Below are 17,116 nucleotides of genomic sequence, written 5' to 3'. Positions count from 1 at the left end.
ACCTTTTTACTGTACCCAAATCCTGCCTTGTACACTTAGAACAGACCCAGGACCTTGGACAACCTGTTTATTCTTTCTCAGCCTCAGTTTCTTGTCTCACAGGGTTGTTAGGAAAGGTTGTACATGTCATTATGTAAGATGCTTTTCTGAGTCTCAGGCTTTTTCATGTTAGCATTCAGACTGAAGTTAGAGCTACAGAAGTGCCCTCCTGAATTGAACTTGTTACCTAAGTCATAGAAAGATATGGAGGAACAGAAGTCATATAACTCATGGAGTCTTTGTAGTTAGGATACAGATAAGCTGGACAGCAGAATGAGTGACAGTAGCAACTAACGTTCTGGGAAGAACACTTAGGACATTTAAACTGTTGTCCCCAAGTTATTTTCCAGTGAGTCAGGTTTCTGGAATATATCATAAACCTTTGTCTTATCACAGGAGAGAGAAACACTGGGCTTTCCCAGCTGCGGGATGTGATCCTGACCAATTTGGCCGAACAACTTCAAAACAATCGCTTTGGTAGTGATGAAGATGATCATTACAGGTGATGCAGCTGTGCTGTTCATTAGTAATCATGGGTTAATCTCAAAATGTGCTTCATCAGCACTTGGCTGGATGTCAGTTATAGCATGGACTCTAGCATTAAGTGAATTTGGACATTTTTTATGCTTTTCCCTATTCAGATTCTTAATAAGAATTTAGAGTTAATTAAATCATTCCCCCTTTTTGCCATATGGATTGGTGTAGCCTTAGACTCAAAGACAGGAAAATTCTAGCCTACCTGTGCCAAAATGGGACTGTGTTATTGGAGTTAAGTCTTTATCCCTTATTGAGGTTCCTCCATTCTTCTCAACTATGAAATGAGGGGTGTGGACTGGATTCTAGCTTAGCTTAAGGACTTGTACGACTTGTATTTAAAAGTAAATGAGCATTTACTTGGTTGTAAGGTCAGTTAAATGAGTCTTTTAGTCTCCTTTCTCATCAAATATAATGGGGAAAGGTCATTATAAATCCCACTGCTGAAGTGTGTCACCCATTTTATAAGGAGAGGAAGTGAGGCTCAGAATTAACAAGATGTCCCTGAAATGATAAGGGACATTGTCTATTAAGAAATCACAGGTGCATCTCTGGCCCCTTGGTCTTGATGTTATTGCAGAACTCTAGGTTTTTCTATCATTTACAGCAGAAGTCAACAAAGTATTGCCAGCATTAGTAAATGTGGCCGCACCTGTGTTTGCACAGCCGTCAGTGAAACTTGATTTTAAAATGTAAAAACCATTGTTGGCTTACAGTCCATACACAACAGGTAGAGACTGGGATTTGACCTGTGGGCCGTCGTGGCCGGCCTCTGATTTACCTTGTTGAGGACAGTGCCCTAGCCTAGGACAAGGGAACCACCTCTATTTGGTGCTACATATTTCTTTCCTCTTGGTGCCTTTGCCATGTGTGTTGGTTTGACAACTTGGTTGTAAGGTCAGTTAAATGAGTCTTTTTTACCCTGCAATGTGGTTTCTCAGGGCTTACCAATTGTGTGAAATGTGTCTCTGAACTGATAAGCCATCGACATTTTACTGTTACGTTTTTCCTACATTTTAAAGACTAAATGATGAACTTTTGCACTACATTCTGAAGATTGTTGTTCGGGAATCCTGTATCTTAATCACCAAGTGCCAAACAGTCTCTAAAGATGATTTTCAAAGACTTCTTTCAACGGTGCCTGTAAGTAAATTGCATTTCATGAAAGCAGGGTTCTCTTGAGCTGTCTTCTCTCGGTTCTACCTCAGTTCTCATAAAGTGATAGGGGTTAACAGCAGGCGTTGACTGTCATTGAATGAGAACATTTTGCTTAGGTCAGGGAGCACCCATTTCTTCCAACTCTCTTGTCTTGTCTCTTGCCTGAAACCCCCAGTTTGGTGGCAGACAGTTGGTTCAAGGGTGGGTGTTGTTCCTCTTTGCTCATTAATGAGCTTTTCCTGCTTTAAGAGGCAGGTTTTTAATTTGGTGTCACCACCCAAAGGAACCCGGTCTTCTTGGCCAAAGGAAACGGGATCACAAGGCCCGATGTCTTTGGTGATGAGGGGAAGCAGGGAGGGACCAATCAGGAAGACAGCAGGAAAAGGGGACACGTGACATGCAGCAGCATGATTTTAAGGGCTGGTGAGCCGGAACCCTTGTGTGGAAGGCCAGCTCCATACCTCCTGCTTGGGAGGTGGGGACCGCTCACTCAGCCCCACTGGGCCAGGTGCCTCCTGGGATAAACGATCATCTGGAGCTGTGGAGGGCATCTCCACACCAGGCCTGCATGGCTGAAGTCAGTTAATTGTACTGAGTGGTTGGAGCAGGGATAGCATGAGATGTCAGCAGTGGCTGGAGGAGGTTTGGCATCTTAGTGGTGTCAGCACACTGACTCATTTAAACAAGTGATTCGGGATTGGTCTTGTATGTTACCCTTCTCTCCCTTGCTTGTCTGAACTTTTCTAAAGGATTTTGCATCTTCTGTGTTTTCAGTAGCATTTAGCTCATTCCAGTTGCCCTTATTTGTATTAAAGGCTGCTTCCTCCTGCCTGCGCTATCTGATGGCAGTACAGAACCACCTTCTCAGTAACACGGTTTTGATTAAGCCTGATGAAAACGATGACAGTGACAGTTCCTTGCAGGGAGAGACATTGAAGGTACAGGTAAACACCAAGCTTTATTCTAATGAGGCTTTCTCCAGTGTGTAGGGCACTGCTTAAGTGGCTGCATATCTCTGTTTGACTCAGTGGCCAATCTTACCATGTCCATGCATTTCTCACAAGAGTATAATAGTGCCTCGCTCATCACAGAGGTTTTCATGCTGTTGCTCAAACGCCAATGTATTTGTGATCTTGTCGTCATGTAGCATCCCATTTGCCCCCTCTGATTATTCCTACCTTCCCCTTCTTTCCAGGAGCATAGAAAGATACAGAAAAATCCTGGGCTTTATAGGTGATGTCCCATACCCCTGAAAGTCACGTACACTAGTCAGGCTGGGAGAGAGACGTTGTAGACATGAAACATTGGAGAAGTTTGTTTGTATCCTGTCCTCTTATAATGCAGGTGCCTTTGTTGCAAAGGATGCTTAGCTTCCTTTTCATGATCTCTGTTAAGTCATTTGTTTGTTTTTTTTTTTTCTGAACTCATAATTCATCTCAACTTTTCTGTAATTATTTTCTAGAAATTGTCGACTAAAAAAATATTCAGTCATTTGTCCTAAAATAGCAATTTGAATAAGCCATAGATTGTTATTGCAGTAATTAGATCATTTCACCAGGTGCTTGGACCTTTTGTTGGCATCTTTATGTCAAGTTTTATCATTTGGGAAAGTTTTAGGAACTAGGTAACTAATATGTTCAATTCTAAAAATTATTGACTTAGATAAATTTCTCCCTCCTCCCAAAAATAAATGATCCCTCCAATAATATCTTGGAAAATTTAGGGTAAAAGTTCTTACAGTGTCCCTGCTTTTAATTTCTGTTGAATGAATTTTGATGTAAATTCCATGTAAATCATATATCAGTACCACTTTATCTTGTCACATTAATTTGCATATGGGGAGATTTTCCCTTCTAACTAGAATTTGAGTAAAAATTAGAAGCAGTTGTATTATAGATTGCTGCCTTAGAATCTAATTTTTTTTTCATTGTACATTTTTTTTCCTTTCAAAGAAATCTCACGATAGAAATGCAGTCAGCATTAAGAAGTAGCCTATATTTGTCTTTGTAACATTTAGGGCTTGGGGATTGGATGTATTAAACTGCATTCAACACTTTTAAAACCAATTTTGGTCAACTCTCCCAAACAACAAGAAGTCAGAATGCAGATAATAATCACTCACAGTTATGATACGGTCATCAACACTACATTTTCTTTTAAAGTTAAGGCTGATGAAATTCTTAACATAAAAGAAGTCTTCTTTCTGTATCTAAAAAGAGTCAAAGTTTAACTGTTTTGATTTTTATACATTGAAAGAATAATCATAAAGCCAGTGTGTACACCATTTTAACTTAGGGCTTATAATGTGGCATTTCTAGAGAAAAGTAGAAATTTCTATGTAGAGAGACAATAGGAAAGAGCTAAAATATCTCCATGAGTTTCAAAATTGTATCTCTTTCTCCAGAATCTACTCATAGTGCTTCCATAAGCTTAAGAATAGTAATTTTTACTTTTTCATAGCCTGTAATGAACTGTCTGCTCCTTCAGATGAGTCTTGTCTGTTTTTAAGTGTATTGGGTGTAAGGCATTGAGTAAAAACTAAATTGTATTGTTACAGAACTGTTGTACATCTGTCTCATTTTATTCACCTTCTGTCCCCCTTCCCTACCCATATGCCTTTCACTGTTGTGTTTTTCTCCTTAGCTGTCCTCACACCACCTAAAGCCGTCTTCCACCTGTGCAGTTCCTGGGCTGGCCACCAGTAGTTCTCTTGTGCTGGATGGGATGGGGGCAGTGCCTTTCCTCTCTAGGGATTTGATGTGCCCTCTGTGAAATGTGGAGTAACTGGGCCTGTGCTCGCTCCAGGGCATGGCATCCCCATTCAGTGGCCACTTGAAGTCCTAGTGGAGTTTTCTGCTTGGGGTTGACCCTGTCCACCACATTATTTAATTTGGAACCATACATTTTTCTTTTTCACTTGTCAATGCATTCATCAGAATGTTAAGTCTAATTCTGTGACATTTTGTACCTAGGAGCTAAAGGCCAGTATTTTGGCTCTTGCTACCCAAATCCTTACTGGATGTGATGAAGTTCTAGAAATGCTTCAACAAGTTACAACTGCACTCCTGAACAGTGACATGGCGGATCGGGACCAGAGGTGAGCAGCACTGAGGGTCAGTGAGTCCAAGGAGGGAGAGGGACTGGCTTACAGAGTGAAAGCCAACTGGACTGCAGTTATCATCTGTTTGTGTATCAGAGGTGATCTTTGCGATAAAATCCCCAAAGAGCAAGAATTTACATCTAAAGACAGTAGAACCTGTTTTCTTACTGCTTGGTGCCCTTTTTTTTTTTTTTGGGGGGGGGGTGCCTTTTGTTTCTTAATGCCACCTGACATGCTTCCTACCCAATACTATCTATCCTTTTTAATAAAAGAAAAAGTTCAGCAAAATCACCTGACACTATCTATAGAAGCATGCTCTGTGTCTATAATCAGAGCTATAACTAGAACAAGGCAAAAGAAACTTTGGTTCAGTGTGCCAGCATGATTCAGGGTAACTGGAGCAGGCATGTGGTTCACAGCGTCATATCTGTAATGGAAATCAAATCCTTCACCTTCCCATCTCCTCCCTTTCCCACCCTATGGTGGGAAATATGTCCCTATGGCGTCATACCTGAAGGGCCACCATCCTCCAAATTCCCTTCAGGGATCATTCTCTTTGGGGAAAAGCTACACTAGCTTCTTCTCCCTGCTGCTTGGCCTCAGCCCTCTCTTCATATCTTTCTCTTATTTCCCCTTAAAAGGGTTCTGTTTCTTCATTAAAGTCCTCCTCTGTTGCCTCTTTCTGGGGTAGAAATTACTATGAAATCTCAGAGTTGGAAGAGATTTCTAAAACCATCTGGTTTAACCCACAACTTCACAAAAATCTCCTTTGACAAAGATCATTTGACTCCAAGGTCTCCACTGAGGCTGCCATTCCATCTTGAGCCAGTTCTTGTGAGCCAGCTCTTCCTTATTTCCAGCTGCAGTTTGCCTTTGTGCTGCTTCCTTCCATTTTCCCCAATTATTCCCTCTGGGCCATCCAGAGCCAGTCTAATCCCTTTCCCATAGGACTGGCCCTGAAAACATAGGAAGGCAGCTTTTCAGCCTTCCCTAAGTTAGCTTTTCTCCAGGGCAGGTATCCATAGTTTTCTCTACAGTTTATCCAGACTTGCTTTTTTTCCCCCTCCAACAAAAGAAGTCTCTAACTTATCTCATTGTGATATAGCGGAGTCAGTGTAATAATAAGAATCTTTTATATTTGCCATGTGGAAAGCCATTTGTCACCCACTTTATAATGATCTAACAATTGGGCTTTCCCTAAATTTCCTTCTTTTTAAATAGCACACAGCACAGTTAAGCTCCAAATAATTGGTACTTCCTGATGAGAAAGACACTACCAGTGGTCCATATGGCAAATATTTCAGAAATTCAAAGATTTTACTTTTGAGTGCTGTTGGTATTTATTTGACCATTATAGATTTCAACTCTATGTTTTTGTGGCCAAAAAAAATTTTGTCAACCGGTAGATGGTTTTAGGGATGAGCCTATTTGAAGTTGACAGGGTTCATTTCTTGGATGATAGCCTTTGATAACAGACAGATTTGCTGGAAACCTTTCAAGTTCAATACAATAATAACAACAGTAATAGCAGCTGACATTTCTATGGATCTTATTCCATGTCAGGCACTGTATTAAGTTCTTTACAGTGATTATCTTGATTCTCAAAACAACCCTGGAATGTAATAACTTATTATTCTGTTTTTAGAGCTAAGGAAACTGAGATACAAGTTAAGTGTCTGTTTAGTGTCTGAGTGGTATTTGAACTCAAGTTTTCCAATTCCAGGCCCAGTGTACTATGCACAATGCCATGCTTGATCATTAAGAGTAAGGATTATTTATTTATTTTGCTATTTTGCTATTTCTATTGTCTAACAAAGTTCCTAGAACATAGTAGGTGTTTAAGAAATATAAATTCATGGTTGTTTGGGTGGGTCCTATCAGAGCTGGTACTCTACTTGCAGAGCTTTGAAAACTCTGGGCCATCCAGCGTTGCCCAGCCATAGGCATGATGAAGGAGAAGGGTGAGTGGGATGGTAGTGAAGGGAGTGTCTACTTAATCAAATCCTGTGGTAAATGACTTTTATGGCTCAGACTTGACTGAAATGGGTTCTAATATCTGTTAAAAAAAAAAAAAAAAAAAGTAAAATTGAATAAATGATCTATGTATGTTATGTATTAAAAAACGTTTTCACTCTCATGTATTGGAAGAAATCTCTTGGTTTTATCAGTTTAGTTTCATTCATGCTCTGATACTGATGGCTTTACTTCTTTTAAGGTTAAGTCTTTGGCCAGAGAACAAGTACAGCATCTTTTCATGTGTTGCTATTTGCCATTATGTCTGGTCCTAAGAGACATCCAAGGGCTGGGTCTCTAAAAAGAACAGTGTGATTTTCACTTTATTTTTTGGTGGTTTTTTCTTTTAGTCTGTTTCGTCTTTCACAACATGATTAGTATAAAGATAGTTTAGTGTAATTGCACATACATAACCTATATCAAGTTGTTTACTGTTTTAGGGAGTGGGGAACATGGAGGAGAGAGAAAAATTTGGAACTTAATTATTTTTAATGAACATTGAAAATTATTTTTATATGTAATTGGGAAACATAAAACACGATTTAAAAACTAAAAAGAACGGTATACACATGTTTCAAACTTGTAAGACATGGGTGTATGCACGTGCATGGACACACACACACACACACACACACACACACACACCCCAAATGTGCAAGACAGGAGGCCTAAATTCTATTTCCATCTCTACCATAGATATCCTTTAGGGTCTAGAAAAAAATCTGACATAACAAACACCTTTTTCTTCTTTGATACTTTCATATACATTGGCCTTCATTCCTTTTTCTAGGTGTAGAGATTAAGAAAACATGATTTTTTAGGTAGTATTTACACTCTTCTCTACATATACATGCTATTGGCCTGCATGTCTTGAGTGATCACTGGAGCTGAAGGGCTTGGGGGTGGCAATGGTTGAAGCTCCACATGTGTTAGCTTTCTCCCTTCCAGAGCTGCAAAGCTCATAGTGAATGAAGGCCCTACTTTTTTTTATAGTTTGCTCTAACCACATAGGATGGCCATTTGCTTGTTGGAATTTGCGTTTTGATATATTTTATGTGAATTAGGAAAAGAAAAACACACAGTAAATTTTATTAGAAGACAACTGAATTCACCCCTCACCTGTGTGATAGTCACTGAGCAAAGATATTTGTACATGTTTTTTTATCCTCATCTTCCTTTACTTTTTTTTTCCCTGCTAAGGTAATTGGGATTAAGTGACTTGCCCAGAGTCGCACAGCTAGGAAGTGTAAATGTCTGAGGTCAGATTTGAACTCAAGTCTTTCTGAGTTAAGGGCTCATGTTCTATCCACTGACACCTAGTTGCCCCCTCACCTTCCTTTAGGAAGTGTTTATTGTTAACTTAGATTGCTGGGTAAGACCAAACTTAAATAATAGGTTCAATAAGATTGAGTTTAATAGACATTTTCTGATAAATGACAGATGACTTTTTCAATTGTCTCCTTATTCCTGAAAATGACTCAAGCTGTGTGTTTTCTTGGATATTTTACAGATTAAAAGGCTTGGAACAAGTCACTAAGGCCACGATGCTTGGTCACCTTCTTCCCGTGTTACTCACCTCCCTGATGCACCCAAACTTGCAGACTTTAACAATGGCTGATGCCCTGATGCCCCAACTGGTGCAGTTGGTGCTTTATACCAGTCAGGTATGTCCTTTGATGTTGGCTGAAGGAATTAGTTTTAAACTGATGTTCATGTTTTCCACTGAAGGTATATTCAGTGCAAGGAAAAACCAGAGAGAGGGGGCAGAGGTGGATGAAGGAAGTTTTCATGTCTTAAAAAATGAACTAGCATTTAAAATCATTAGATAGTTTAGAGTGATTGTTCCCCTCTTTGATCACATAACTTATTTATTAGTTCTGTAGTGGATATGTGCATGCTGAGTTCATGCTTTTTTGAACATATAAAACTACAAGTCCAACATTCTCTCTGATTGCTTTAGCCCTTGTCAGCCGTTGCTGACAGAATATTCTCTGCATAATATTGTGTTTGTATGTTTGTACAGTTTGTACATTTGTACAATATACAATATGTATATTATAAATATTATAGGTTTTAATTTAGGAAAATATTAACAGGTTTAAGTAATATAATATTATTTATTAATTGAAAACAAAATCAATCTAGAAAAATAATAGTAGTGATTCAGCAGGCTCCATTTTGAGGTTTGTCTTTTGGTGACTCTAAGTTATTTACTTACATTGTGTCTTTATCTCTTTCTTTGTAAAATGGAGTTAATATCTCTTCTGCCCCTATTCAGAAAGACAAAGGAGGTCATCTTTGTGATCCTGACCTTGAAAAGAAACTTCTGTATTGTTTTGTGGCCTATTATTATTGAAATTAGGATGTGTGACTTAAGATGATGGGTTATGTGTTTCAGACGGCTTTGCTGCTTAAAACGCAATCTCCAGTTTTTGCTGAAATGGGCTGTTCCCCATGTGGTACATCAGATCAGAAAGGCAAGCTGTTCCCAGATGAAAGGTGATTGATGCTGCTTTGTTAAATTAAGTTAAAATAGGCAAGAATGGAGCTGGGAATTTTTTTACTGTTTCTTGCAAATGAAAATTAATGATTTACATTCATGTAGGATTTAAATCCTGAAAGAAAGTCTTATAAGACCTTTTTTTTTTTTGTAAGTGGAAATTAATTTTTGATTATTTTTTTTTTTTGATAAATGGAAAATAATGAGTTTGTATAGGTTCTTTAAACACTGAAGGTTTTTGTTTTATTTTATTTTATTTTATTTTTTTTAGTTCTTTTTGGTAAGATATTTTAAAAGAAAAGGTTGTTAAATTGTTCCCTTAGCAATTAATACATCTATCTAACTTCTCCTTTGAGCAGGAAACATATTTTAGATGCCCTTGACTATAGGGATTTTTGATCCAGTGATGTATACTTCCCATTGGTCACCATTGTTAACATCCATTTCCTAACTCACAAACAAAACTCAGTGTTATGACAATGTATACTTTGTAAAATCTTTCAATGAGATCTTTTCACTTGGTCTCAGGGGAGCCTCTCATTAGCCTATTGTCTTAGCACAGATGTGTTTGGGGGTTTTATTGGCATCTTGGGTCCTCACTGCTTCACTGTATCATGGTCTTTTTCTCTATTTTAAGAATGTTGGAAGAAAAAGAAGAGCCAGGTTTTCTCACTGGATTAAAGATTCCTGCCCCATGGGCTGCAGGGAAGACTGTGGAAACAGTTCACCCCGTCAGAGACAACTATAAATTTAAAGAAACAGTCCATATCCCAGGAGCTCGCTGTCTCTATCTTAGATTTGATAGCAGATGTTCTTCACAGTATGACTATGACAAGGTAAGTAAGGACTAGTGTGGAAATATTTCTAGGCTAAACATGCTGATTGCCATTTTATGCTTCTTATTTATTTCTCTGTTTATTGTTTGATTTTGTTTTGTTTTGTTTTTTGCTAATAGTCACCATTCATGACACTTTATTTCTGTCCACAGATATCTCTACAGAGAGCCTTCCTAAAATAATGTCAAGAAGGGTAGTGATTGAGGGAGTTAAAAAACCATCATTTCTGTAGACTTAAAGCAGGATTTTGAAATGAAATTAAGATTCTAAAGTCTTTCCTTTTTCTCTACCATTTTGATGCAAGTCATAGACTTTTCAGGAGCAGTTATCCAATTTGCTATTGTTTTTGTTTTTGTTTTTATGGCAAGTTGCAAGTATATTGTGAATACTTTTCACATGATATCTCTCTCTCTCTCTCTCTCTCTGAGCCTTAAGACACAAAGAGGGAAATTCTTTGGAGATCTCCAAGTAGATATTCTGATCTTCTTCTGAGCATGGACCTTCCTCTACAGAGAGTCATATGAGGTTTCATTCCCATAAAATGATCTCCCCATATGCATCTGCAGAGAAAAGGATGCTGGCAATCCTGTGACTACTGAGTGAAGGGGATTATACTTGACTTCATCTACCATTACTTCCAGTGCCAAATGGTTCTTTTGAGAAGAAACTTTTCTCCAAATTGAGGCTTACAGTCCTACCTTAAGTATAAAGAGAGAGAAAAAACTTTAGGAAATATAATTAGGGCCTTGTAAGAAAAATTTAAAGAAATTGAGATTATCAAGCCTGTGGATGAAAAATCTAGAATTTTATTGCATCTTTTAAGTATGTGAGAGAGGGAAGGCTGTTTAACATGTTGTTACCTCTATTTGCTATGAATTAAACAGAATTAAAAGAGAAAATGGTTTTAAATTGCCACAGGAGATGCTTGTGGTTTTTTTAAAAATTGTGGTCATTATGAGATAGTTTAGTATACATTTTAGTCGTGTTTGGCATAAACTTATTAAGTGCTTACTAAATGTAAAAAAGACTATTGAGGAAGTTGTAGAATCTTTTTTTAAAATAGTATATAGACCCATGATTGGGAATGGATTTATGGTGTCAACCAAAAATCCAACTTTGTTTGGAGATGGAGGATGAGCTATATGGCCTCTGAAGGTCCCTCCCAACAATTTCTCAATTCAATTGTACAAATATCTATTAGACACCAATTAATATGCAAGGTCTTATACATATAACACAATCACAGAGTGAGAGCCATCTGATTGTAATGGAGAGTATTGGATTTAGAAGTTATAAGACCCAGTTTCAGCTCACAACTCTGCCACTTGTTATCTGTGTGACATTGGATAAGTCACTCTACTTCCTTGGGCCTCAGTTTCTTCATCTGTAAAATGCAGGGATTGGATCAGATAATAGCTAAGATCCCTTCTAGTGCTAAGCTTTATGTTATTCTCTGGCCCTGATGAGAATCCCCTCTCTCTCATACTCGAGTAACAAGTATCTCTCAGTGAGGTAATGAGGAGGATCCCCATCTTACTTTAGAAGAACTTGAGTTCAGAGCAAGTCTAAATCCAGCCTAAATCTGGCCTTCTGTGTCTTTGACCCATTGTTCCTCTCTAAAGTCAAACTAGACAAGTGTTTGCAGTCTTGCACATAGCACCCTTCATGTTCTCAGAAACAATCATCTTCTTCCCACTAAATCTTCTCTTCTCCAGGGCAAAGATCCCTAGTTCCTTTCGTTTGTCATTAGATTGCATGGTCTTGAGGTTATGCATCATACTGGTCTGGCTTCCCGAATATTCTCCTACATAGCAATGTTCTTAAAATGTGGATCCTCCCCCAAAACACAGTACTTTAATACTCCCTCTCATGGAGCTTGTAGACTAGTCTTGTCAAGAGAAGACTTGGATAGAAATATAGGATGGCATAACATGGAAAAATGTTAGAAAGTGGTCCAAAGTTTTAGATCATTTTCTTGGAGGGTGGGAACTTCTTTTCTGGTTTTGAGTGATACAACTCTCTAAAATTAGTCTTTTTAAGGTTGCCCTTTTAGTTTAATTAGTGTTATTTTGTCTGTCTTTTTAAAGATAGCCATCTTGTGATGATTCAGTAGTTAAGTCTTTTCTAGAAATTATGAGACACATCACAATGAGACTAATTACCTGGATAATCTTATCGTTGACTTTGCCATCAGGCTCAGGCTGTTGACAACCAAAGATCCCAAAGAATAAGAAATGCTGTGATCCTTTTAAGCAACCAGGGCTAAATTCCACCTTTTGCTGGGCACTTAATTCATGGTGAGGTCAGAAGAAATGATAAATGCTTGTAAGGGATAGGAATGACTCTATTCAAAAGTGTGAGACATCTTTTCTTAGAGAATTAGCCTGAATGCTAAATAATCAGGACTGTTGCTTAATAGAAATCTTGCTATTAGATTTAAAAGCTAAGTCTAATTGAGAGGTCATTGGATAGGGTTAAAGTCTTCGCTCTGCCACTTCCTAAACATCTCAACTTTGGCAAATCAGTGAACATTCTTGGGCCTTCAGCTCTTCATTCAGTTTCCTTATGTCTCTGAAGTGAAATGAAATGACCTGCTTTTAATAAGGAATAGCACCAGTGCATGATAGAAAAAAAAAAAGATGCTTGCCTCTACCTCAATACAAGGTCCAATTTACCAAGCCAGGCACTGGAACACAAAGAACTGGGACCAAATGCTCACTGCTGGAACAGGAGCTGGAGGCTGGAGAAGGGGAGGTAGGGATGGGGATAGGAGGTAGTAGTATAAAATTAACACAGATAGTACAAGGAAATTTGAAGAGACAAAGAACACTTCCTCTTTACATCATCTGACGTGTTCTCCAGCTCTATATAGTTTATTTTCCAATTTATTGCAACTTTTTTTTCCCCCTGCACTCATTTATTCCTTAATGTTTGTTTTTCAGTTAAATGCTACCGTTTTTCTATCTTTGTTTGCTTGGTTTGTTCATGTTGGGGATAATTGAAAGGAAAATTGTATCAGTTAAAAATAGGGGGTGTGTGAAATAAAAAGTAAAGTGGAGCATGCCAAAAAAAGAGTTTATTTTGATTGGGCATATCTTGCTTTTCAAGATATGATTCTGTAGTCTGTCCAATAAGTTATACTTTCATAACTGTTAAATATACATTTGATCAATAGCCAGTTTAATGGGTATACCCCACACTGGCTTCTTAGTATAAAATCATTAATACTGTGATCTGTGTTTGATATAGTATAAAAATTAGGCATATTGCCTTGTAATATTGACAGCAGTACCTGGTTATAAACTGTTTAAAAAACAAATCTCTTGCGGCCTCTTTATTTGTAGATTTTGTTTTTGTTTTTCTTTTACAGTCTAACAGTATATTTTCTGTTTTGAAGTTGGTGATATATGCTGGGCCTAACACTAACAGTAGGAAGGTTGCTGAATATGGAGGCAATACACTGGGATATGGCAGCCGTAGTGTCTTAGGAACTGGTTGGCCAAAAGACTTAGTGAAGGTACGGTATTACAGTTCAAATGATTTAATAGAAAAGACAAATGAAGTCTTATTTTGTTAGCCCTGAGCTCAGGTATTAAGGGTAATACTCTTTGGACAGAGGTTTGCCATGAGGACATTTTGTGAAATAGGAGTATTTAGTTAGAGTCACCTGATGGAGTCTTTTCCAACTGATCCTCCTTTTACCCTGAAGAGCTAATCTTTCTTGTATCTTGAAGAATGATTCCTCATGCTCTTTTTTACAAAGTGAGATTATCACAGTCCTCCCTTCTCTTGTCAGTGCAAAGTCATGGAGCCCACTGGGCTCAGAAATCCCCTAGGCTGTGTGAATGACAGGGTCATGGCCTTCTTCTCTCCACTTCCTCATCAGCAGGACCATTTTAGAGAGTAGTGTGTGATAGAATGCAAAAAGCAGGGACCTTGCATCAGAAGCCCTGGGTTTGATTCCTGTTCTGGATACATATTATCCTTGGGGCCCAAGCCAGGGCACCTAACATCTCTGGGCCTTAGTCCTTCACCTGGAAAATGAGGGGGTGGGCCAAATGCACTCTGAGGCTCTTCCAAATCAAAATCAAAAGCTGCACAGGGATCTTGGGCCGCTGTTAAGGAGCAAGGCTTTAGAGCTAATGCTAACCCTCAACACAGTGAGATTCAGCCCCAGTCATTAGTAGCCCTTAGGCTCCTGAGTCAGCCAGCATTTGCAGACAGAACTATGAACTGAGCTTATCTCTTGAGCTTTGTTGTGATACACCCTGACCTTGGGGAATTAAAACCAGCACTCCTCAGTGATGGTGTTTGGCTGAATTGGGCTTCTGATTGACCCAGCCCCCTCAGATCAGGTTGTTAACTGCATCTGATTTAGTGGTCTTAGTAATGAGTAAGAGACAATGTGGCATGGGGGATAGAGAGTGGAAGACCTGCCTCTAGATGCGGGCCCTTGTACAAACTGGTTGATTAGTGCCCCAGACAATTCTTCGAGGCTCTAAGTCATAGAACAGATGCTATTTTGTATTAATAGAAAGAATTTCCTTCCTTGGAACTCCCTATGGCAGGGAGCTTCGATCTGGGAAAGTAAACAGACTGACTCTGTGTTCCATTACACAGTCTTTGAGCAGCCTGCCCCCAGGTATGTGCTTAGTGTTGGTTACACTAAGGGCTTCTGCTTACCTCTGGACCAAGGGAAAGTGCTGAGATGTCTTCCCTCTGGCACAGGAAGAGTGGGAAAAGAGCTCAGAGGGAACAGCAGTCTGCTGGCATGGCTCCAGTTTATTCTCATGTAAACTCTGGCCATGTGGTTTGCCAGTTTTGGTCCATGCTAGCTATCAAGTGCCAGAGTCTGGCAGGACAAGAGAATCTTCCTAAAGACCAGAGGCTAACAGGAGGGGGTGAAAGTGACAGGAAAATGACTTCGTAAAAAGAATTCAGCATAGCCTTAGGCTCTTAAAAATAAGCCTGTGAAACACACTGATCTTTTGAAAACCATGTTTGTCTTGTTTTAAAAGTGCCTTTTTCCCCCCTTAAATTTTAAGGTGGAAGGGGATACTGTCACCTTCTCCTTTGAAATGAGAAGTGGCCGAGAACACAACACTCCAGATAAAGCTATGTGGGGCTTTGCTTGCACTGTTCGCGCTCAGGTACTCTAATGTGACCACTGATGTTTGTCTAATGCATTTTCTTCTCTGTTCCTCGGTTTTATCATCTGCATCTACATTAGAAAGTGTGGGCAACGATGAGCCATTATTTCATCTGTTCCCTCCATTTGATAGCACCGGACCAATCTCTTGTTTTATTGAACTTCTTGACTTGAGCAGGAGAGGTTGGTTTAGATGGCATGGATTAGGTCACCAACCCTTGTAAATAAGCTGACTCAGACTTTGTCCTCTAGTGATCCAGAAAATCAGCACATCTTATAGATGGCATATCCTTAGTTACGAGGTGGCGGAGCACTGTATAAGACCTTGATTCTGAGGTAAAGGCCATGTCATAAATCATCTTGGAGGAGATGATATAGTTGAGAATGCCATAGGAAGCTCTGCGAAATGGAACAAAATGGAGATGGCCAAATGGAATCGTGGTTCATCCCTAGGTCGGGGGCCCAGAAAGCCTGGGCCTCTAAGTCTTTGCAAATATTTCCTAAAAATGAATGTGTAGTGTTATGTGTATTGCCTCTTCAGAATGTTGCTGAGGCTTCAGTCTTTGATCATTGAAATTCTATCTATCATCCATCCATGTTGCTGCAGTGTACAGTTTGGCTTCTGCCACTGCAGAGCCTTACCACCGGTGCCTGCTGCCAGCTCAGGGAGTGCCAGGGCCTGGGGATGCTGCTGTTCTGGGCAGCGTGACATAGCCTAGGATAACAAGCTGCACGGATATGCGTTGACTGGCACGCTTTGCCCCTGTCCACACTTACAGGAGTCTTCAGAGGATGTATCGGGAGGATTACCCTTTTTGGTGGACCTGGCTTTAGGTCTGTCAGTACTAGCTTGTTCCATGTTAAGGATCTTATACAATGGACCAGAAATTACCAAAGAAGAGGAAACCTGCCAAGAGTTGTTAAGATCAAAACTTTTACAAAGGTAAAAGACTTCAATTTGACTTCTTTTATTTAGAAAGGGTTTGGGACTTTCAGTAAGGAAAAAAACCATTTTGGATTCATTTTTCAACCAACAGTGTTTTTCATTTTATCACCCAGCGTATACCAGCACCTGTTATGCGTCAGGCACCATGCTACGTACTAGGAGCAAAGGAGACTCCTGCCTGAGTAAATTAGGGCCCCTCACTGCAGCAATATCAGCAGACTGACGGTGAAAAATGCTGCTTCAAAAGAATACTTACTTGGTGACTGTAGAATGTCCCCATTAGACAAGACTTAGGCATCCAAAGGAAAGTTATTGAATGATGTCCTTTACAGCCCACTGGAGATAGGGGTGTTATACAGCGGGTCTCCCCATCAGCTTCTGGATTGATGATGCTACAGCAGCACTCCAAGAAGGTGCCTTCTCTGCTTTCCATTTTGGTATAAACATGTGGGAGACATGCTCCCTCCCACTTGAGGGTTCCAGAATGGTGATTGGTAGAGCAGTGGCTTACTCTGTTTTGTCTGCTGCTACAGAACTGTGTGATGGAGATCAGTAATTGGTTGAGGGGGCTAAATGTAGATAAATGTAATATGCCTTGATTTACCCTAGGAATGCTAAGAGGGGAGACATGGCTGCTCTTCCTTACTGTTAGGTGCTTTGGGACTGTCTGGGCCAAGGCAAACACTTTACCATGAAGTTTTTATTTGGCAAACTAGGGGAGACCTTCTTGGATCTTTTTAAGAACTAAAGTCAAAAAACCAAGGGACAGATCCTGTTAAGCATATATACCAATATATACCCAGGGGAGGGTGCTCTTGAGCCCCTCTTTCACCAGAATCAA

The 17,116-nt window shown here is 39.5% G+C and overlaps 1 protein-coding gene across 4 annotated transcripts in view; it reads left to right on the top strand.

Annotated features, from left to right (window-relative positions):
• HECTD4 (HECT domain E3 ubiquitin protein ligase 4) overlaps window positions 1-17,116 on the top strand; it is a 177,806-nt gene that overhangs the window by 94,704 nt on the left and 65,986 nt on the right. For 2 of the 4 annotated variants that reach the window (XM_031948612.1, XM_031948611.1), the window contains exons 15-24: window positions 436-541; window positions 1,596-1,716; window positions 2,547-2,675; window positions 4,704-4,828; window positions 8,355-8,508; window positions 9,243-9,343; window positions 9,982-10,180; window positions 13,578-13,697; window positions 15,226-15,330; window positions 16,109-16,272. In XM_031948612.1, coding sequence (XP_031804472.1) covers window positions 436-541; window positions 1,596-1,716; window positions 2,547-2,675; window positions 4,704-4,828; window positions 8,355-8,508; window positions 9,243-9,343; window positions 9,982-10,180; window positions 13,578-13,697; window positions 15,226-15,330; window positions 16,109-16,272 — 1,324 coding nt within the window. Of the gene's footprint in view, window positions 1-435; window positions 542-1,595; window positions 1,717-2,546; window positions 2,676-4,703; window positions 4,829-8,354; window positions 8,509-9,242; window positions 9,344-9,981; window positions 10,181-13,550; window positions 13,698-15,225; window positions 15,331-16,108; window positions 16,273-17,116 lie in introns of all 4 variants that reach the window. The other 2 variants (XM_031948613.1, XM_031948610.1) reach the window with 2 other exon arrangements.

This window comes from Sarcophilus harrisii, chromosome 1, assembly GCF_902635505.1.
Source record: "Sarcophilus harrisii chromosome 1, mSarHar1.11, whole genome shotgun sequence".
Taxonomy (NCBI): Eukaryota; Metazoa; Chordata; class Mammalia; order Dasyuromorphia; family Dasyuridae; genus Sarcophilus; species Sarcophilus harrisii.
The sequence above is the reverse complement of the archived record's forward strand: the minus strand, read 5'-3'. Positions and strand labels throughout refer to the sequence as shown.